The sequence below is a fragment of the Dama dama genome, chromosome 27 (assembly GCF_033118175.1).
Source record: "Dama dama isolate Ldn47 chromosome 27, ASM3311817v1, whole genome shotgun sequence".
NCBI classification, from domain to species: Eukaryota; Metazoa; Chordata; class Mammalia; order Artiodactyla; family Cervidae; genus Dama; species Dama dama.
In genome coordinates this window covers 6,129,737-6,152,500 of record NC_083707.1, presented here as the reverse complement: position 1 = coordinate 6,152,500, position 22,764 = coordinate 6,129,737, and the positions used below count along the sequence as shown (strand labels likewise).

The following is a 22,764-nucleotide window of genomic DNA, read 5'->3' as shown; positions in this document are numbered from 1 at the left end:
TCCTTAGCTTCCCTGACAAGGGCGTTGACGATTTAAGGTCTCCAGCCTGCCCTGAGAGATCACTTATATCGAACAGCAGATGAAAAGCCAGTGCAGATGTAATTTATCGTCGGCGTTTCCTTCTAAAGAATAATTGTGGAGACTTGGCTGGATCAATAATATGGATTTTTGTTGTTAGGTCTTGTAGTCTGCACTATAATGAGAGATAGGGGACAGTGGCTGTTTTCTAATAGAAAATAAAGGATTGGTTTCCGTGTCTTTCTGCATTTGAATGTGAAATGGCACACTTGAAACTAATTTGAGTTGTTAAGAAAAGTCTCCTATTAAATTTGCTAGCATATAAATATGGCATATTAACTGAATCCCCTTTATATTGAGTATATTATTACATTTAGGTTTTTCTTAAAGTTGTTTTCTTGAAAAATATCCTATTGCCCCACTATCCAACTCTAACTCCCCTTACCCACTTAAAAAAAAAAAAAATAGGGCAAGTGCAAATTAAATTTAGAATGACAGACAAATCAAACCACCAAGGTAAATATGACATACAATACATTGCAGTCTAATACCTAGATAAAATCCTACACATCAGAAAATCAAGGTCACTAATGTATCTAGAACCAAATTGTATGGAAAATTGATAATTCTGTCTTTGTGCCTATACATGTTTTAAAATAGGGAAGGAAATAAAACAACATAAACATGCAGCACATACAGCTGTAAAGAACATACATTTCTTGAGCATTTGTTAGTGTTTGTATCATATAAGAAAGATGTAGATTGCAAATAAGTTCATAAACGAGAGAGAGAAATCATAGTCTTCTCAAATCCAGAAATAATAAGGGTTCTCTTTCCTCGTTAGGGATTTTCTGGCTGGGTTGTGCAGCACTAACCTTTTCTCGGCCACACGCCACCAGATGTGCTGATCTTGCATGTGCGTGTGTGAACCGAAGTGCACATATTTCTGCACACTCACAAAGGGTTAATGCCCACAAGTGGTGATGAATACATTGTAGAGAACAACTTTGCCTCAATGAAGAGTAGTATGTTAATATTAACGAGCAAATTATCTTTTGGGATTTAAAAAAAAAATCTACTTTCAGTGTTATTTAATTGATAATATAGCTAGTTAGAAAGATTTATATTTCAAATTGATTAAATAATTAATTGAATGATTGTAATTAAACTTTATTCTTCACAGCCCATCTCCTCTATTATTTTTTTCTATATTGATATAATGATGCCAAGGAATAAACTTAACCTCAAAATAGGGAAGTAAAGATAGGAAAAGGGCTTGCCTAAATTCAGCTTTATTGTATAAATGGTAACAATGAGTATGTTAACTTACCATTGGGAAATAAGATTAAGCATTATTTGGTTAAAACTCTATTAATACATGTTTATTTAAATTAGAGAAGCTAGCATTGCTCTTAGGTAAAGGGAAATCTCTTTTTGATTACGGAAGTTACTCTGCCTTCCTGTATTTACTATTTTTTCTGACCTTCAAAAGGCAATTACTATTTCCAAAACACCTCCAGCTAGATTTCTGTTGTGATACACCTAAATGCTTTAGAACAAAGCAGGCTGACATGGGCACAAACCCTGAAAGACTTGTTGCATTAAATATCCGAATGAGTAAAGTAGATGAAATGATTTGTTTTATTTTCAAAATGTATTTTCTAATTTCACTGACCCTGTCTTTCCAAGGTTAGCGTTTTTCTTCTCCTTTTCTCTTCTTTGTGAGCCTTCTGGGCTGGACTGCCTAGGTGCCACAGCACTTATTGCTTGAATATACTGTAGAAGAGAGAGAGAGAGGTTGCATTTATAAACTGCAGGGCAGAATGTTACGTTGTATAAAATGGTTTAAAAAATGAGCTTGTATACATTTTTAACTAATATGAAGTCCACCAAATGTGTCCCTAATTGTTGAATAGTTTTCCAGTCAAGAGTTATCATTAAAGATAATGTTAGGAGTTTTTATACAATTTCTTTAACAATCCCCAGACTTCCTTTTTTTTTATGTCATGAAAGTTCAAGAAACATAAACAGCACTGAACTGCCATTGGTATTGAGTAATGTAGATTTTACTGTTCCTTGGGATCTTCAATATATTCGGAGAAACCATTTAATTCATATTTTTAAGTAGGAAGTTATTAAAGAAGACTCAGGTTCGGGTAAAACCGATTCAATCTCCTTCAGTTGTTAGAAAATTCAATATGTTTTATTTAAGCAGAATCATGTATACTGTATATTAACCATTCCAAGCAATCTTTAGTCAGCCCAGAAAGGCCAGATGTATGGGAATTGTAAAAAATCAGGATATGCATAAAAACTGTTCAAGTGCATAAAGCAGCCCCATCTGGAAGACATCTACCAGAAATGAAGTTGTACAAAACCATTCCATTGATAATAAAGCTAATTTTTATGGGTCTGACAAGTATGTAATTATGTTCAGTGGTGCTTTTCAGATTTTATCACAGTCAATAAACCGCAGTGGTAATTTCATTCCCATTTGACATATTTACATGGAAACATTTGATTGGAGGAATTAGTAACCCTGAAAGCCTTGATAGATATGTTTTAATGATCTGTGACCTCCGCAGTCCCTCATCTGTTTATTGTTGCAACAGGCGAGAAGTCGTTCCTGTGTGACCTCTGTGGCTTTGCGGGCGGGACCCGGCACGCCCTCACCAAGCATCGCAGGCAGCACACAGGTCAGTGTGGCTGCCCCGCCCCAGGGCCCTTGGGCCCAGCATTCCTTCCCGGCCCTCCACAGCCTGTGTTCCCGATTTGTGTAAATCTGTGTACTTGAGGGTCTACTGAAAATTCTGCTTGAATAAGATTTTAATTCATCTGCCTTTATATATCTATGAAGTAGGCCTATTGCGAGTTTGGGGGATCAGGTGTCCTCTGTCAGTTCAGGTTAAACAGGAGGGAAAGAGTGTCTGAGGGTATCCCAGACACATCTCTGTGGTCAGGAGCCTGCCTCGGGTGCTGTGTGAGGCCGGGGCATCTGCTTTCCTCTCAACGCTTGCCTCCTCTCAGTCAGTCTCTCCTGTCTGTGTTCCTGCTCAGCCTACCTCTTAGGCGCTTCTCACCTGCTCACCTAGAACCCTGCCTTCCCACCTGTGTCTCGGCCTCCCTAAATACCTGACCTTGTAGCCAGCAGTCCCTCTGCCAGTTGGAACAAGCACATGTGGTTGTAGGTCTGTCCTTTTTGAGGTATTTTTGCGATTAAGAATGGAAAGCAGTGAAGAGGCAACTTTAAATAGCTAAGGACATTGAAGATAAATCACTTTTTTCCCCCTCCATGATCATTTGCAGTGATTCAACAAAGTAAACTAAATGCTTTGGGTTAAGAACACATAAGGATGAAATATTTTAAACATTTATTAAAGTTGATTACCTACTGGTATGCTGTAATACATCTTACAAGTAACTTCTGAATTATACGTGCCTGGGACAGTGCTGGGTTTTGGTGATGTCCCTCGTAACTATTAGTTGAACTACTTTTTACTCTCACAAGTGTTCTAGTTTAGATGATAAATCATACAGTAATAGAATTTCTAACTTAGCATTAGATTTTTACTGGGTACTGTGAGAATGGTGGAGTTTGGTAGTTATACTCAAAATGGCATAAAATTAAGATATATGAAATACGTAGTTTATGGTGCATTTTGATCCTTGATATGTATAACAGTTAGCTACAGGTGCTTTAATGCCCATTATGGTATCTATAAGATCAATGAAAATTAATGCTAGCCATTCCTTTTAGATAGTAAGTTTATATGTTTCAAATTTCTATATGGGATAAGGGCTATTATTGAGTTGAAAAATGTCCAATGTTAACATAATGTTGAAAACTCAACCTTTGTAAACAGAAAATTCTGTTTTAAGTTTACAGTCGTGAGGTATGATCGCATTTTTTGAACCCAGTGATTTAGAGATTCAGTGTAAGAGATGGCGGAAGAGCCCAATGGATGGCAGTCACCCTTGACTACTATTTGGGAGAACTCGAGAATGTTTATGGTAGAGTGTGTTCATGTGGGGTTTTCTGATTCTTAATGTTTTGAATTTTTTGATGCCTGAGCTGTTGCCATGCTGATGCCTCACCCTGGCGTGGCCCTGGGGGTCGTGGACCCCCTGTGCGCCCATTACCAGCATGGCCACGCCGCCTCTTCCCCCGCAGAGGGGCTGGTGAGGCTGTGATCACAGGCATTTACTGGTGATCGATCATGAACCTGCATCGAGCAGGCACAACTTTATATTTTATGTCAGGTCCAGAGGCTCCTTATTACTTTGCTATTAACTTTATACCATATAGGACAATGTCTCGCAGACAGAGGCATCTGTCTTTTTGGCATTTATCTGCCTCTGTGGCACAAATCAAACATGATTCTTTAATACCAAAGTCAGTTCTTAAGATTCTTTGCTTCAGCCAGACAGCTTACTACAACTCAGTCCAGGCCCTCAGCTTTTATGCTGGATTTATAATATGTAAGCAACACACAACTTTTTTTTCTTTTTTTCAAGGCCAGATTGGTTTGGTTCATTTGAAATCTGTATTTTTCTGATGTAGTCCTCGTTGACATGGTTTACCTTTTTACCACAGAGTACCCACCCAACTTACAATCAGCTTGGAAAGGGGTAGGTATCAAAAGCGTTCCAAATGGCGTAAATAACTCCCCACTGCAATACAGGCTGTCCAGGGGGCTGACACAAACCATCTTCCATTCCGAGATTTACTTTTCTCACCTGTCAGAGGCCCTTGATTCAAGGGCACAGGAGCAGATCCTCACGTGTAGTTGAAGAGTCTTGGCCAGCTTAATAACCATTAGCCCGCCCAAAGGAATGTAGGGTGAACTTCCAGGGGAAGGGCCGGCCTGTCTGACAGATGGGTGGCACACAAGGGGCACCACTGTTGGTCTGTAGCCACTCTGGTGCCACTGTCCTTTTACTCTCTGCCACCGGAGCCTCAGATGCAGGCTGTTCCTTGATGGTGATTGTGCCCAGGATTACTGCTTGTCCAGGAAAGAAGGAAAGTGACTCTATCTAAACTACCGTGAACTCTTAGGTTAGGGAACCAGGCGGAAAGGAAGTTACACCAGCAGAATGTATGCAGGGAGCCCTGTGGACTCATAGATAGCATCACTCAAGTAGTTAATATCTCACACATAGGTTTATTGATCCTTCTGGCCTTAGAATGACAGAGAATTCAGAGGGACGGTTCCCAGTGCACTGAATCAGTTTGACGAGTCCATCAGAAACTTTTCGTTAATCATTGCACCTGTCTTATTTCATGCAACTCACAGATATTACCAAATGGAAATTCCTATTTAAAATTTGTATGATTTTCTTTCAAATTTTACAATCTGGAAATTGAGTTTGATTTACTTATTCATTTAGCTGTCTATTGAGACTAACAAACTTCTGTATTTCTGAAGTATATTTTCTTGAAGAAATTACCTGAAATTTCCAGAAGAAATGATTATTTCTGGATTAAAAAAAGATCCTGATGGGCATATTCCAATAATAGTATTGAACATGTAATAGAATCAGTGAGTTATAGATTAACTGTTACGTATAGATTGAATAAACTGTAGTCTGTGTAAATGGACACAGAGTTCTTCTGTCAAGAGCCCAGACATGCTGAAGTCTTCCTTTCCTTAGTGGCTGAAGCTTGGTATTTTATGTAGTTTATTTTGAGATCGTTATATTTTTTCTCTGTCAGCTTATGGATTATTCAAGCTTTCTAATACATAGTTTAATTTGTTGTGTTGTCAAGTTAAATATAAAGAGACAGTTTATTGCAGTACAATGTCAGTTTCGTATGATCTTCAAATTATTACAGTTAAGAAAAACATCTACTCTGCTTCATTAACCATGCAAAAGTTTGACTGTGTGGATCTCAACAAATTGTGAAAAATTCTTAAAGAGATGGGAATCCCAGACTACCTTACCTATCACCTGAGAAACCTGTGTGCAGGTCAAGAAGCAAGTGTTAGAACTGGACATGGAACACGGGAGTGTTTCAGAGCCGCGAAGGAAGCGTGACAAGGCCGTGCACTGTCAGCTGCTCACTTACCTGCCATGCAGAGTGCACCGTGTAGAGCGCCGGGCTGGAGGACTCACAGCTGGGGTCAGGATTGCCGGGAGGAGCACCCGCAACCTCAGATACGCGGATGACATCACCCTAATGGAAGAAGCGGAGAGGAACTGAAGAGCCTCTTGATGAGGATGAAAGAGGAGAGTGCAAAAGTTGGCTTAAAACTCGACTTTCAAAAACCTAGGATCATGGCATCTGGTCCCATCAGTTCATGGCAAATAGATGGGAAAAAAGCGGAAACAGTGACAGATTTTATTTTCTTGTGCTCCAAAATCACTGCAGACAGTGACTGCAGCCTTGAAATTAAAAGATGTTTGCTCCTTAGAAAGAAAGCTATGACAGACCTAGAAGTGTAGTGTTAGTCGCTCAGTTGTGTCTAACTCTTGGTGACCCCATGGACTGTAGTCCACCTGGCTCTTCTGTCCATGGAGTTCTCCAGGCAAGATTGCTGCAGTGGGTTGCCATTTCCTTCTCCACAGGATCTTCCCACCTGAGGGATCAAACCTGGGTCACCTGCATTGCGGGCAGATTCTTTACTGTTTGAGCCACCAGAGAAACCCAGTAACGGTGAAAGCACTGGTTATTGGCCACCCTGCCAAGTGTCTGACCTGTGCTTTAACTGCTTTGATCCTCACTATTGTCTGTGTTTGGTGTCTTATCCTCCTGGTCTTGCTCAGGGGTTAGCAGGTAGGGAGTGAAATATGAAGAAACCTGAATTGGGATTAAAGTCCTTTTGTCTCTTCTAACTACTGCCCTGGGCTGCAGTGACAGACAAAACACCGTCAGATGAAATGTGTATGCATTCACTAAATATTCCACAGCTATGAACAGGGCCATACAAACAGGAGAATGTAGGATGTATTTCTAAACACTCTTGATTTTCAAGCAGACGTAGAGCTGTTGGCTGGCTAAATAGATGCAGAGTAATTGTAAACCAAGTTCTTTCATCGCTTATTTCCTATATGCTAGTATACTTATAAAACTATTAATGAAAACATGAGAAATAAGTCGAGTATTGAATATATGTAAAATTAATCCATCCTAGTTGGTGATGGACAGGGAGGCCTGTCGTGCTGCGATTCATGGGGTCGCAAAGAGTCAGACATGACTGAGTGACTGAACTGAAATGAACTGATGTGTAAAGTTTCTTAGGAAAACCGTCAATTGACAAGAGCATTTGTGACTATCACAACTGTGATTTTGGGGAAGAGGCGGTAAGGTTTTCTCTAGTTGGTATGTAATGTGAGTTTCACACATCTTTTAAGTTGCCTGGTAGTCATACAGGAAAAAGTAGTAGGTGAAATTATATTTTATAAATAGATAATCCAACCAGATCTATGTAAATCATTATCACTTCAACATGAAGTCAATATAATGTTCTTTCCTGTTTTATCTCCCCCGTGCCACCACCACCCCCTCCCCCCAGGAGTTTGAAATTTTGTGTGTATTTTGCACTTGTAGCACATCTCAAGACAGAGGCCAATTTTTTCTCTAAAATTCATTATCCCTGTTTAAGTTATGATGAAATTCACATATTGAAAAGTATATTCTCTTTCCCAAGCTGTTCCAGACTTAAAACATTTTTTTTAACAAGTGAGTTCAATATCAGTTTTTAAGTTTAAATTTACACTAATGAAAATGAAATCACCCATCTCAGGCACTCACCAGCCAGTGTAGCTAGTGAAATTATAAAAACTGATCAGACCTGACTTCTTTTGAGTTTATGTGTGCGGAGAAAAAGGTATCATTCAGAGAGGTGTGAGTCCTGAGCAGGCCTTAACCACCCCAGGGCTGAACTGTGTCTGCAAATGAAGCTGCTGTGTCTAAGGGCTTCTGTGGCCGCTCAGCGGTAAAGAATCCACCTGCCAATGCAGGAGACCCAGGAGACAAGGGTTTGATCCCTGGGTTGATCCCCTGGAGGAGGAAATGGCAACCCACTCCAGTATTCTTGTCTGGGAAATCCCATGGACAAAGGAACCTGGAGGGCTGCAGTCCGTGAGGTCACAGAAGAATTGGACATGACTGAGTGACTTAGCACACACACTGGTGTGTCTACACAAGGAAGTTTATGGTGCTGTTAAGTATTATGTCAAATGTTTCTTTGAGGCCTCTTTACTCAACTTAGTAAATTGTAATTTCTCTTTACTTCTAAAAATTTTTAAATTGGTGTCCATTTGTAGCTTGGTTTTATTTTTTCTTTGTATTTAATTTCAGGATTTTAGTTAAGTTTTACACTGAGTATTCAAAGTATATTTTTGTTACATATTTTTCTGTGGTTTTTAAGCTCACTGAAACTTTTATAATGGCTCTAATCTAACATAGTGTGTTAAAGGATTCCAAATTCCAGTGTGAAACCAGATATTTATATTTTTATATGAATGAGTACTTTGCGTTTCTGTTTAGATTAGGCAACTTAGATTCCTATTTGTGTAAGTTATGTTTGAATACATGATCTGTATCTTCCTTCTGTTCTAATAGAGAAATAAAAATAAATGGTATCTTCTTTCTTACTCTACAAACAAATGTTCAACAATGCTACATATGTGTGATCTTAAAATTTCATGGAAAAAAATGTCTTTTCAATTGTCAATAACAGATTAAGCTCTTCATTTTCAATTTTTGTAATTGGAATGTACAACCCTTCTTGATTTATTACAGGAGAAAAACCCTTCAAATGTGACGAGTGTAACTTTGCTTCCACGACGCAGTCTCACCTGACGCGGCACAAGCGGGTGCACACAGGAGAGAAGCCCTACAGGTGCCCCTGGTGTGACTACAGGTAACGTGTCATTGTGAAGCGGGTGTAGTCACGTGAGGCATCATGGTGGGGGAAAATCCTGCTGAAGTCACCATCAGCGAATTTGTTTTTTTTGATTAGCATGAATTACAATGATTTAAACATGATTTGCATATTATGTTGGGAGTTTATCACACCACGTAGTTTTGGTGACTCTCTTTAAAAATGTAAAGTTCTCTTTACATTTTTTATAATCTTAACATTTTGGTTTTATAATCCATTGGTGCACCTGACTTTCAAGTGGTTTTCTTTCTTTGCTCAAAGTAAGGAACCATCCAATCAATTCAACACCCATGGCATCTCAGCTACTGTGAGTGAGGCACTCACTTAGACAGTGAAGATAACGTGAGAGATGTTTTCTGCCTTTAAGGGTATTGTAGCATAATGGGCGTCTTGTATTAATGTTTTGTAAATGCTTGTAGAGTTTGGTGTCACTTAAAAAGGCCAGGGGAGTGCATAGAGAAGGAGCAAGCTCAGTCCTGCTAGAGTAGAGAGTCTTTCAGCCACAGGTTAGAAGATGTAGAACTTTCAGACACCTGAGTGTTCCACATGGATGCTGGTGGTTCAGCATGCCGAGAGCATGGTGGTGATGAGTGCTCCATCCACTCGCGAAGGCCTCAGTGGCTGTCGTCTGCCAGGTTGCAGAGTGACTTCACGGAGGCTGCAGGGCACAGGTGTGCAGAGGCAGGAGTGGGGGGTGACCCTTTTACTCTGTGACAAGCTCCATGCCACCAGGGCGTGGGGATAGGGCAGTGGACATGTGGGTTGTGACTGGATCACACGGGGAGGCTGTGAGCGTGCTCTGAGCTCACTGTGGCCTGTGAGACATCGCGGGGTGTGCATTCAGCCGAGGGCCATCTTCCTAGGGCCTCCATCAGCCAGACTGTGGGGCTGGAGGTCTCATGGACCCGTTGTGCATGGAGATGTGGAAGCACTGAGGGCAGTTCTTCAGTGCAGCCTGCCTTTGTGACTTTTTAGAATCTCTACCTTAACCTGCAGACTTTGTAAAAACATAGATTTTTGTTACTCCTGCAGATGTAGCCTGTGCATTCAGTAAATATATTGCCACAATCTCCATTATTAGCCTCATTATTGCATTAAGTTTTATGTCAAAGGTCATCTAATAGTATAGAGATATTACAGACTTATTTCATTCATCAATTATTCATTTATTCCATGTTTTGTCACTTCTGTTTTTTACCTAACTCTAAACTGGTGTATCTTTGAAATTTGGTAAAATGTTTATCCAATTAGAGATAGGCATAGAAATTCTAAGACTCTGAGAATATGACTTCTTTAAAAAGCAAGCTGTATTAAATGCTATTTTATTTTATTAAAGAGATTATGTTGTAGTTGCCTTTTCTACAAAACATGGAAGCAATTACAAATTTATATAAAATTTCCCTTAATTATAACTCTTGTTCAGTCTCTTAAGTTGTGACCCACTCTTTGCAACCCTGTGGACTGCAGCACACCTTTCCTGTCCTTCACTATGTCCCAGAGTTTGTCAACCTCATGTCCATTGAGTCCGTGATTATCACTTTTAGCTGTTAGGATTTTATTCTTTCAGTCGGCACTTTATGTCTAAATTTTGAATCTCTCTTTTTTTTTTTAGTTGTTTATTTCATGATCAATTTTAATTTTCACACTTAAATTGTATAACCACCTTGTTTCATTTATCCTGTATAACTGTGGTTTCAAACTATAATTTTTAAGTTGCAGAACTGTTACTTTAGACACGATCTTATACAGACCCCATATATAAAATAGATAAAAATGGGATCTACCAGTTAGAGATTTCAGAGCTGCACTCTGTAGTAGTCACTTACTATAGCACTGACAAATACCATAGAAGACTCTTGATAAGCAGAAAGTGTTCCAGTGGGAGAAGTTATTGCTTACAGTTGCTGTTGCATTAACCTCCGTGTCCTGTTTGTGACTTCGGAGGGAGCACTCAGCAGGGCTGGGTAGTCATGAACTTGGGCTCCTTGGAGGTCGTTCAGCCTCTTACTCGTTTGTGAAAGACACGTGGTTTGAGTACCAGTTTACAGAATTGCTGCTGACGTATGGTAGGAACAGACTGAGGTCACTTATCCAGAGCCCTTGTTTTCACTCTTATCTCAGGTTGGGACTTTAGGTGGCTGTAGGCTTTACTTGACCTGACCATTTCAAGATACTGTTCAGTGAGGTAATGCAAGAGTTTAAGTGCCCTGAAGGTTGTTAGTGTGTTCAAATTTATATATAATCCTTGCCATGATGGAATTTTTTCTTTTAACAGTTTTTCAAGTTAAAAAAAAGTCAATCATTAGGTAATGGCTGAAATACCTTAAACTTTCAAAAGACCTGGTCTGAAAACCGCTCTTTCCTTCAATATAATTTTAATACTTGCATGGCCTCAAGTTAGATTGATAACAGTAATAACTTAATTTTTAGACAGTTATGCAATTTTCAGGTTTTTGCTCCAAAAGTACTTTAATCTAGATCTTTGTGCATAATATATGATTTTTTTGGAGGAAATTTGTAGAAGTATGATTTCAGGCTGTTGGTACCAAGATGGGGGTGTGAATTTTGTTTTGCTGATTGGTACCGTGTTTTGGTTCGGTCTCTGTATGCAGAAACATATTTCTAAGTATGTTAGGCTTTCTTGGTGTGAAATCGTATTATACTTTTGCCAAGGCTGAGGCCATACTATTTGTCCCCCTAGTTGAGTTACCTCCTTGAAACAGCATCACTTCCACTGAGCAGTGTGTTTGAGCCAACTGGATCCCACCCAGTCCATACCTCTGTAAGCCCGGCGAGAAGAGGAGCTGGCGTATTCTAAGACTGTTGTTACTGTCCTGTGAATTAACACTCAGGACATTTATGTCTAGTGATCACTATCAAATTTCCTTCGAAATGCTGTAAGTCCTTGGTAAAATGGTGATTTTGTCTTCATTTAAACCTTTTAAATTGAATGTTATTGGAAGTAAATAATTTGAACAGTTTCTATTCGTATGTCGTTTTATCTTCTGTGCATACATGGTTAGATTTACTTTCACTAAATAGACAAAGACCAGTTAACTTGACCAGAAGTTAAAAAAAAAAAAAAAAACTTCCAAATATGTGAATACTCTTAAAGTTAGGGACTGTGAATGAAATCTAGGCTTTTCAGCAGATCTTTTTGTTTCCTTACTGATGAAAATAAGATTTCTAAATGAGCATATGGTTAACTTCATGAAGACTGTCTTAGCTGTACAGCATAGGAAGAACAAACTGCTTACCAGGTCTACCTCACAACAACAAAGAAAGTATCTTCTTTCACAAAGTAAATAAATTGGAGTATGTGTGATTTCTATAGAATAAAAATATGTATAAGATGATCACATATTTCTTGAGAAGATGTGGTCATATTTGTCTTTTCACTGCCTTTTCATAATATTTTGTTGCTTGAAATATTTAAATACTTTTTTATATTTAGATTTTTTTCTGCTTAATATAAATAGATAAAAGTTATTCCTATAGAATATTTCTATCATTGTCATTACTAATGCTTATTTGCAGGTAAGTTGCCATCATTAGAAATGAAAGTATTATTTAAATTTCATTAGAAAATATATTTTTTCATTTTATAAATTGAACATTAGTGGAGAAATACTAGTAGTTATAATTATTCAAGAAAAATGTGAATACAGATTTGTTTACAAAAGAATTTTATAATTGGTCTTTTGAACCTGGGGCTATTTTTCAAGTTTGCATTATTAATTTAGGCAATGACATCTCATTCTGTTTAGATGTAAACATGTACCCTTTTCCTAAGCTTTTACTGTTTGAAATATCCAAAATTCTAATCCATTACAGATCAGTATATTCCATCATTGCTTGAAAATTTTGAACCATTAATTAGTATTCATTAAAATTTTGAAGTGTAAATTTAGACTCATAGCATTGTTCTACCATATTATTTATACAGGAAATTCTTTAGATTTTTTCCTATATTAACTTGGAAGCAATCTAACATTTTTCTATATTTTTGTTTTTTGTTATATATTAACTGTCACTTCTATATTAATGAGAGAAATAGAAAAAAACTCTAATATATTATACTAAGTACCCTTTCTAATAATGTAAATCCTTATTTCCCCATGGAGTTTATTAATATTGAGCTGCACTCTGTTTCACTGATCGTGCTAGCTTCACATGAGATTAGATGACTTGCACTGTGTTGGCCATAATTGGGCTCTTTTTTACATGAAACTCACCTTCTCATTGGCTTCCATTTTTTAAGATTTATGGAGAAAATGCAGTAAATGCATATTAACCATAAATGCACAAACCACTGATAAGTCATAAAATGTAACACAAAATACTGTCTGCAGTATTAAAAATATTAAGGATAATCTTATATTATACTTTGAATGTCATTTAGTAAATTAAAGAAAATCAAGTTGAGGCCAGACTCCACCAGTTTGATCATTTACTTACTACGTCTCTGTTATTCATCTTGGAACATGTTCACTGTTTCCTAAGACAGATTTTTCCTCAACTGTATGCCTTAATACTTCCAGTGTTACACACTTTAAAAAACTTTTTACTGTTCTACTTTTTAATTTTATTCACTGTTTTTATTATTATTTGAAATTTTAACTTCAGTTAGAAATATGACATATCATAGAGCTGAGGAATAAAAATTATAATTCCTGCCTCATATTAACAATTTACCCCTCTTTCTTTGCTGAACTTGGGCATACACTTTGATTCGTTTTCTTGCTTTGATGGCTTACTTACCCTTGGCTTATGTATTCCATAGAATCGTTAATATATTAGGTTTTGATCTCAAGAAGAGTTTTCACTCCTTTTGGATGAGAGCAGCCTAAGAATGTTTGATGTGACTTTTGACCCAAGTAGTGGAGTCTCAACAAGAAATGTGCTTTCTGTGATATCCCCTAACATCTCTTTCATTACTCTTCTAAATACTTTGTTTAATGTTTCTTACAATCAAATTCGCTAAGTTTTTACACATGTGACTGGACTAGGTAGAATTTAGTGTCTGTCACAACCATTTGAAGTATGTGTGTGTGTGTCCTAGAAAATTTTTGTCAAATAAAACCGTTTAACATTTCACGTGTATTACGCTTCACTAAGTAAGAAGGTGCTAAGGCCTCACGTATGATGGATCATTGCTCTGCCCTTCATAGCATCCTGGCTGGAGGACTTATCCGCAGGGATCGCCACCTCCCTGTGGGGGACTCCCCAAGGGTTCCAGTTCTCCTTTGGCTTCCTGTGCAGGTTCATAGGCAGTAATGGAGAAGCAGTGGGTGGGTCCAACTTGGGTTTGCCCTGAATAATACCAAGGAGAAAAAATAGGTTTTTGTCTTTGTAGCAGAACAGCATTTATACTGAGAGAGAAGGGGAATTATATGTACCAAAATGAACAGCACTTGTTTCTTTTGCTGAACAATCAGAGGTAGCATTTGTTTCTTTTGGGTGACATTGAAGTTCTTAAAGAATAATGATATTACCTAAAAATAATTGAATGAAAATATCTAGTATTCATAATAGATAAAATTTATAGTTGAAGCAATTTAACCGATGCCAAAAGCCTAGTTATATCAGAACAAAATTCAAATTGAAAACTATTTTTGTCGGTGGAATAAACCAGACAAAGAAAGACTAGTATTGCATGATATCACTTAATGTGTGGAATCTTAAAAAAAAAAGAAAGAAAGCAGAGAAGTAATTGCTAGGGAGTGAGTGAAGGAGGGAGAGGTGGGTAAAAGGATATAAACTTTCAGTTACCAGACGAATAAGGTCTGAAGAGCTAATGTACTACATGATGGCAATCAGTGATTAAGTATTTTGAATACTTGGAATTAGTGAAGAGAGTAGAACTTAAATATTCTCACCAAAAACAAACAGAAATAAATAAAACATACCAGTCAGTACTATTTCATTTGTATCAAGTCTGCTTTCTCTGTATATTTACTGGGCTTCCCTGGTGGCTTAGCTGGTAAAGAATCCACCTGCAGTGTGGGAGACCTGGGTTCGATCTGTTCTCTTCTAAAATAAGAGGACTGCTCATCCAATTACTGGAATGAGGAACCATGTCCTCGGCTGAAAGCCTCCAAGTCCAGTCACCCTGCAGACTTCCCTTGGGATGAGACTCCAAGGCTCTCCTCGGTCTGTGGTCAGTGTCTCCTGGCAGCTCGATGTGTCTGCTGCGCTGTGTGTGCGGTGCACGTCCTGGCGGACAGCCCCCTCCTTCTCGCCACCTGCTCACAGTTCAGTGACTCACAGGTAGATGTCAGTGCATGGCTGGCTTGTGGAACCGAATTTGGTCGTTGGCAGCGTAAATGTTGGTTAGGAAGATTCTCCTAGCAGGTGTCAAGGTGGGACTTTCCGGAGGTGTGAACTTTCTCGGGAAGTAGATGTTTCTGTAAGTTTCCATGGCATCTTTTGAGCGGTTCCCTAACAAGAGACATAATTGTATTTTCAGGTTTTTCTGTCTTAATTATGAAAGTCGGAGTGTATGTAAATGTATTTTTTTATTCCTAGCATTTCTGTTTCAGTAGAAGTTAAATTCTTTCTGAACAAGTATCTCCTAATTTTCTGTTTCGTTAGTGAATTAAAAAAAAATTCTGAATAGTTCTAACTGTAGTTTTGATTTGGCTTTGTATTTTCTGTAATGTATATAACTAATGTTATTTTTATCTGTAGCATATTTTACTCAAACTTTTCTTGTCTGCCCTAAGACACCCAACTACACAGACTTTTAAAAATTTTTGTCTAAGCCTATGTGCTAATATAGCACAGTATTTATGTCAGGCCTTTAGTTACTGTTGGTAACTTAATTTTCATCTGACAAAACTCTTAAATGAGTTTTATACTTATATACTTATACATTTATACTTAAATGTATAAAAAAAATCTGTAGACCTAAAAACAAATAGATTCCATAGTATTAAAAATTACAAATTGGTTCATATGCCTTTAAAAGGGAGAAGTCTCAGGTAATTTGTTTTGTTTATCACACAAGTTTTAAGTTGTTTTGTTTGTTGATGTAGCTGAAATAGGCATTGAGATCACAGATTAATTAGAAGAGCCGTTTTGAACACAAAGTGACCATACATTCCCTTTGCTATCTCTTAAAGTAGAATCCAAATAAACATGTTTATTTAACCTGCTGGCTCTGAATCCCACATCCAGTCATTATAGAAGGACCAGAGCTATCTTTGGGGATGGTCTTTCTACAAGGAATTGCTATGGACAGTCCCTCGGGTGGTAGTTAGATATATCTGTATATATTGTGGTAGAAAGAAAGGCCTTAGAGATGAAAAAAATAGAAAATATTTTTTTGGGCAATAATCTCTTGCATAATAAGTTATTCCTCAGACACTAGAGCTATTATCACACAACAAAACACTTCACAGTGTAACTATCTATATCTCCTGGCAGTGGAGGCTCATACAATGTACAGCTTGTTAGGAAAACTCTGTAATCACCAGGATTATCTAGAACAACAGTTGGAAGAACATTAGGCACACCCTTCTAGTTGTGTGGTTGAATTTCACAAACTCAGTTGTGGAGTCGAGAGAAAATAATAGAACAGGATACCTTTGAGATGTATAGCAGTTTTACCACCTGTCATGAGTTCAGTGAGAATGCCAAGATATTAGTTATTTCATTTTGGTTTTGGATCCTTTGTTTCAACGTATTCTGAAATATTGACCCTCTAGGGACTGTTTAAAAAAAAAAATCCTGAAAGAAAGAAAGGAAAGAAGAGAAAGAAAACCTTGGAATGAGCAGGAAATGGGGATGCAGTGTGTATATGAGCAAGCTTCTCTATCAGCGTGCCTTCTAGACATCAGAGCCCTTGAGTGGAGTAAGATGCTGCCGTCTTGGTAGCACCAGTGTACGTTTTGGCTTTAGGTTAAGAATGTCTGTAAAGACAAGATGACATCTTTCCTCTCTCGCACATCTGTCTTTTGTTAATTAAGAGGATGTGGCGCAAATCCTCTGTTGACTTTTTCCTACTTGTGAGAAGCAAGTTGGCTAAATATACTCAGTCCTTTCTTTCTTGTTTGTGTTTTTTCATCTTGAGTTACAACTTTTAAGAAATACATGAAATGTCATAGAACAAATTAGAGTTTTCCATAGAGAAAAAAAGTGATAAGTTTTTAGTGCTTGCTTGTGCTTAAGTAAATCAGTTAATCTCTTAGATTTAATTATTTGAGGTAGAAATTGGTTGGCACTTAAATCTGAGAAATTTGTTTTGTTCTAAAAATCTCAAATAGCTTTACTTTAATAAATAGTAGAGTTCTGCCCTACTTTCCACTCCCAAATTATGTTTTTCGCTTGGTTTTAGATTGTCTTCTCCCATCAGCAAGCCTGAACTGTAGGGCCCGTGGGATTGTGTGGGGATGGGGGCAGGACGTCCTGGGGGCTGAGTCCATGCCGGGTGTTTTGCTTCTTACCCCAAAGGCAGTGAGTGTGTGGATAGTGGAGAATATTAAGGAGGAAACTGACATATTCATATTTTGCTTTGCAATAGTCACTGATGCGGTACAAATGAGGAGCCAGAGAGGGACACAGCAGAAGTTGGGAGAGCATCTGAAAGACAACTGTGAAGGTGCACGCAGAAGTAATAAGTGACTAACCTTAAACCAACGTGCTAGCCATAATGGGTTAGAGTGAGGCTGATCTCAGCGCTTGTTAGGAGGGCGAACATGGTGACCAAGTGGGTGACTTTGGGGACCGAGTGACAGAAAGATGCACGCCATCCTGCTGATGCCTCAGCCAGGGCTGCTCGGCGAGCAGCGGCCACTCACCAGGTTCTCACCCCTGGAGGAGAGAGATCCCTTTGGCAAAGTGATGATGAGTGTGGGTTGGCTTTGAAATGACTTTGAAAGGCCCATGGATGCTCACATGGAGACGAGCCCGGAAATGTGTAGGTCAGTGTTGCTGTACATGGACCTGAAAGCACTGATGCGATTGGTATCTCCCTGTGGTGAAACAGTGGGGCAAAGAGCAGGTATCGGAGACACGGGGCAGTAGCCTCCCAGCAGTGGAAGGGACCTTGGGCAGCGGGAAGCAGCCCCCGGGACAGGACACCTGCCTCAGCTCCCAGAGGTTTTCTGCGGGAGCCCAGATCCAGCACGGGGGTAGGAGCAGAAGGCACACGTGTGGTCAGAGGTGAGGCCACGGGGAGAAGCCAGAGCAGAAAGCTCAGTCATGTTGTATCTGAGTGTTTGTTTTCATTTGCTTGCTTAAGATTGCTTTTAAAATCTTACTTAAATACTTACATGCCGCGGTGAAAGAGCCAGCTGAAACAGTGACAATGAACAAATGCCTAACTATACCTAACGACTCAGATGGCCCATGTCAGCTGAGGGTTTTGTGACAGGTCGGGGGCCCTGATAATAATTTTGAAACATCAGCTGTGCCTCTCTCTTGAATTGGAGAACTCCAGCTTCACACCTCTGAACATCTACGCCCAACTGCCGTGACAATGCTCCCACATTTGGGGACACTGCATAGTGCTAAATTTAGGTTTGTTGTGGCCAGAGTTTTGAATCAAACAACACAGAAATTGTGTCATGGGATTGCTCTGCTCTCCCCTACATGGACACCCAGTCACCGGGATTTTATTTGCTTTCTATGGAGAATTTATTTCCACAAAAGATTGTGCTGTTCTGACTGTTAGATATAATTCAAAATTTTGTTTGGCACATTTGAGGGTGACCATTTAGCCAACAGTCATTTAAATGTCATCTTTTAAAGTGTGTCTTCTTTTCTGTGACTTATTTTAAACAGTTTTGTTCATGGTTTCGGACTTTTCTAAGACTGGCACATCTAACAGGCCCCTCTAGTGATGTCAGAAGTCTGTGGAATCTCACAGGCATTTACTGTGATGACCCCCATGTGTATTTACAACTCTTTCTGTTTGTTTTACCTGCATTTTTTTGACTTTATTAGTAATCACAAATATGGTATAACTCTTACCAATCACAGCTTTAATTATATTCTTTATGTCCATTTGTACTAAAACTTCTGTTTCACCCCATTTTAGATTGATCCCTACTTTCTTCAAATTGCCATATTTCTAGAAACGTGTAACTTGACTGGAATGGTCCTACCAAGAGAAACGTCATAATGAGGACCATGCGGCAGGGGAGTTAGTGTGTGTATGGCTTGGAAAGAGAAGCGAATATATCACTCCGCGGGGTGAGATAGGGTGCATGATTTGTTTCCATGACTTAGGGCGGATTATAACTGCTGAGTGTTGGTGTCAGTTGCACTAAACCACTAAAAAGTGGAAATAAGTCATCTATACTGCCCCGCAGGTTGATGCATGCTTTTCTTTTGCATTCACTCGCGTTCTGTTTGGGTTTCCTTTGATTCTATAGGAATTTTCGCTTCTTTGTTTTATTATAAATTCCAGTTCCACAGGAGGGTTGTGGCTGCATCTCAGAATTTGGTTTTAGCTTGTCTTTCACCTTTAAAAATGAAAAGTGCTTTTCCCTTTGCAAATTGAGATAGTTCAGGACATCTTGCCATAAATTTTTGGCACCATTTCTGTGAGTACATAAAGGTAATAGAATTGATCAGCGTAGTGCCCCTGAGGTAGGTTCATTTTAGCATTGGCTACAATGTGTTATTGAAACGGTTGGGGCAGCTTCTGTCCTATCGGCTAACACAGCTTTCTTGAGGAAGAAGGTTCTCAAAGACACGACCCAGGAGTGGCAGTGAGTAAGTGTGTCGTTGGAAGTGTACCCTCAGACTCAAGGAGCTGTGTGCCTGGGAAATATATGGACAGTATCAGCATATATATAGGTACACACACACACACACACATAAAGTTACGTGTGTCTCCCAATTAATGATTTCGTGTGAGCTGTGTAAACAACGTTATGAATATAAAGTTACACAATCCAAATCTTTCTTCTTGTTGTATGTGCTTTGTTTTCAACTACGTACCCACACACACGTATACTACCTTCCTTCTATCCATTTTTAACACAACAGCCTTCTAAAGCATCGTGTGTTCTGATGTAAAAGAGATTCAAAACAAGGCTCCAGCTTTATTCTTACGGCTCTTTTTTTTGGTTTAAAGGTGGAATATATGTTTGCTTTAGCCGTAAAAGCACAATCAAGGCGCCGTGATAAGTGAGTCGGTGCTGTAAAAGTGAAACGGATTCTGCCTTCACTCACATGAGCTATAGAAGGGGGAAGCTTTATTGTCCCTGGGAAAGTGATAAGGCAGAGTAATTGTATATTATACTGTCCCGGAACATCTGCCTGAAGACTGTTGGAGCAATTCATCTATCATGGACGATGCAGCATGTTTTGTCTTTCTGCTTTAACCCGTCCCCACTGCTGGCCTGCGTGGAGGTTTTGATAGGGACTGCGCCTGGGCCCGGGCTCCCATTAATCAGTCCCCTTGTTCAACACTCCAGCTGACATAATTACAACCTGCGCACAGCAGTTATTCAAGTCGAGTCCTTGTCACTCGTGGTGCGAAACTACACGGCGCCGATCCCGGAGGAGATTGCCTTATCACACAGAACAAGGGCTCGCAGGAGTCGAAGAGAATAGAAATGGGGAAATGTCTTCCGGGAGTACTATATATTCCTTTAAAATAAGACATTTGAGAGACTTACAAGGGACAAAGGGAGGCATTGTGTGCGGTGACTGAAATGAACCGGTTATGATTTTTAAATGCATTACATGGAGCAATTTTGTAAAAATGGACATAGGTTATTAAATAAACTCAGTGGCCCCCTTGTCATCAGTGATTCTCTTAAGTTTTTCTTCAAAAGTGATCACGAAGCTCTAGAATTATGGTAGGTTGAAATGCTGCTCGGTAGGGCTCAATTGAACAACGTGAATAAAATATGTGTTTTAAATCTTCTGTAAATATACACTTAACTCAGAGAGCTTCGTAAGGAAAAGAGAGTCTGGGAAGAGCCTTTCAAGAGCTTTGCAAAGACAGGGAGCTCACTATTCCCTCTGGCCAGAAAATAAACTTTGTGCCTTACTGTTTGTTGCACCTCCTCTGTCTGACTTTATGACGGGTAGCTTACTGACCAGCTCCTTGGTGTAGCAGATGTGAGAGATGTAGTCTCCTTTCAGCCACTTAAGAAATTTAAAATTTTATGGCAGCCCCACCCCTGCCCCTAATGGACCAATTTATGGGCATGTCGTGAGTTACGTGGTCAGGTCTGCAAACCTCCTGGATGAGCTGTGCTCTCAGGCATGCATGCAGAAGCTGTGGGTATTGTACATCCAGCCTTTGTAGTTTTTTTTTTTTTGTCTCTTTGACATTATAAAATTGTCTCAGGTAAAATCACATTCTGGCCTAGGCTCTCAGAAAGATTGTGAAATGTATTTTTGGTTCTGTAAAAGTTCCATTCTATCACCTTAAGTTTGAAAAACTTTCAACTAGAAAAGCTACAGTAAACTACTACATATACTGATATTTATGTCTTGAATTATAAAGTAGTGTTGTTTGTTTGTGACTATTGCAGGCAGAAGTTCTGTAAGGGCAGGCCTTCCTGTAGTTCCAGCCTGGAGAGTGTCTCTGCGCCTCAGCCTCTCTCCCTCCTCAGCCTCTCCACCTCCTCCTTGCCTCCTCTGTTGCTCCTCCAAGTGTGATTCCAGTGACTTAGCAGGCTGTATTCCTGTTCTTTGTTAAAGATCCTTTTCTTTTGAAGGCTTCTCATTTACATGCCTTTCCTGGTTTCCAAGCATTTCATTTTGCTAAGCCTGGCTAGTTAACAGAAAGGAGGAGAATGACACTCATTCTGTAAGGACTTCCATCCATCCATCCATCCATCCATCCAGTGTTCAGTCATGTCCAGTTCTTTGTGAATATAAAGGTTACAGACCCCGTGGGCTGTAGTGAGCCAGGCTCCTCTGTCCGTGGAATTTCTCAGGCAAGAATACTGGAGTGGGTTGTTATTACCTTCTCCAGGGGATCTTCTTCATCCGGAGATCAAACCCGTGTCTCCCTCATTGGCAAGTGAATTCTTTACTGCTTGAGCCATCAGGGAAGCTCCCTCAAAGGACATAAGTTTGTAGAAATAGAGTAGGGGAGGGCTCTATTTATTTCAGAGGTCCAATATGAAATGAGTGGCAAGGTAACAATGAGCAGGATTTCCACCAGTGTCACTGGAACCACAGTGATGGGAAGTGAGACGGGAAGAAGCAACAAGTATGGCTGACCTCAGGGCCAGTTTTCACCAGTCGTGGGCTTCAAGCAGTAGATGTCATTGGCTCATTCTTGAAAAATGTTTTTGTCATCAAGTTAGTTTGAGAAACATTCTCTTTTTACCACCCTCTTCAGACACATAATGAATAGCATATTGAACACTCACAGAGTTACTGCTGTTAAAAAAAAAAAAAAATGTAATTTGTGTAACTGAAATATGTGAAACATTGGCCACCAAAGTATTTTCACTGCAGCCCTATAGGCATCATGCTGGACTAAGTGGAATGTTGGGGTAGTTCTGTTTCTTAAAGGCTGTTGTTGTTGTTCAGTTTATGGCATTTGTGTTCTGAATTTTATCCAGGAAAACTTTTTCCAATCAAGAGTATAAAAATATTTTCTCATATTTTTCTTTTAGCAGTTTAATAATTTAGTGTCCTTATGTTAACCTTAAAATCCAAACAGCATTTGTTTTTGCATGGTATAAGACCAGAAGAGTCTGTAAGTTATCTTTCTTCATGTGATAGGCAGTTGACTGAACACCATTTGTTGTGTGACCCATCATTTCCTCATTGATCTGAAATGACATCTTTATCCCTTGTTTACAGGGGTCTTTGTATTCTCTGTCCTGGTGATGTATCAGGTTCGACAGTCCCAGTGACATTCACCTGTTGGTTG

The 22,764-nt window shown here is 39.1% G+C and overlaps 1 protein-coding gene across 1 annotated transcript in view; it reads left to right on the top strand.

Annotated features, from left to right (window-relative positions):
• ZNF407 (zinc finger protein 407) overlaps positions 1–22,764 on the top strand; it is a 375,101-nt gene that overhangs the window by 223,051 nt on the left and 129,286 nt on the right. The window contains exons 6-7 of the mRNA XM_061131131.1: positions 2,631–2,714; positions 8,765–8,885. Of these exons, the coding sequence (XP_060987114.1) occupies positions 2,631–2,714; positions 8,765–8,885 (205 nt within the window). The remainder of the gene's footprint in view (positions 1–2,630; positions 2,715–8,764; positions 8,886–22,764) is intronic.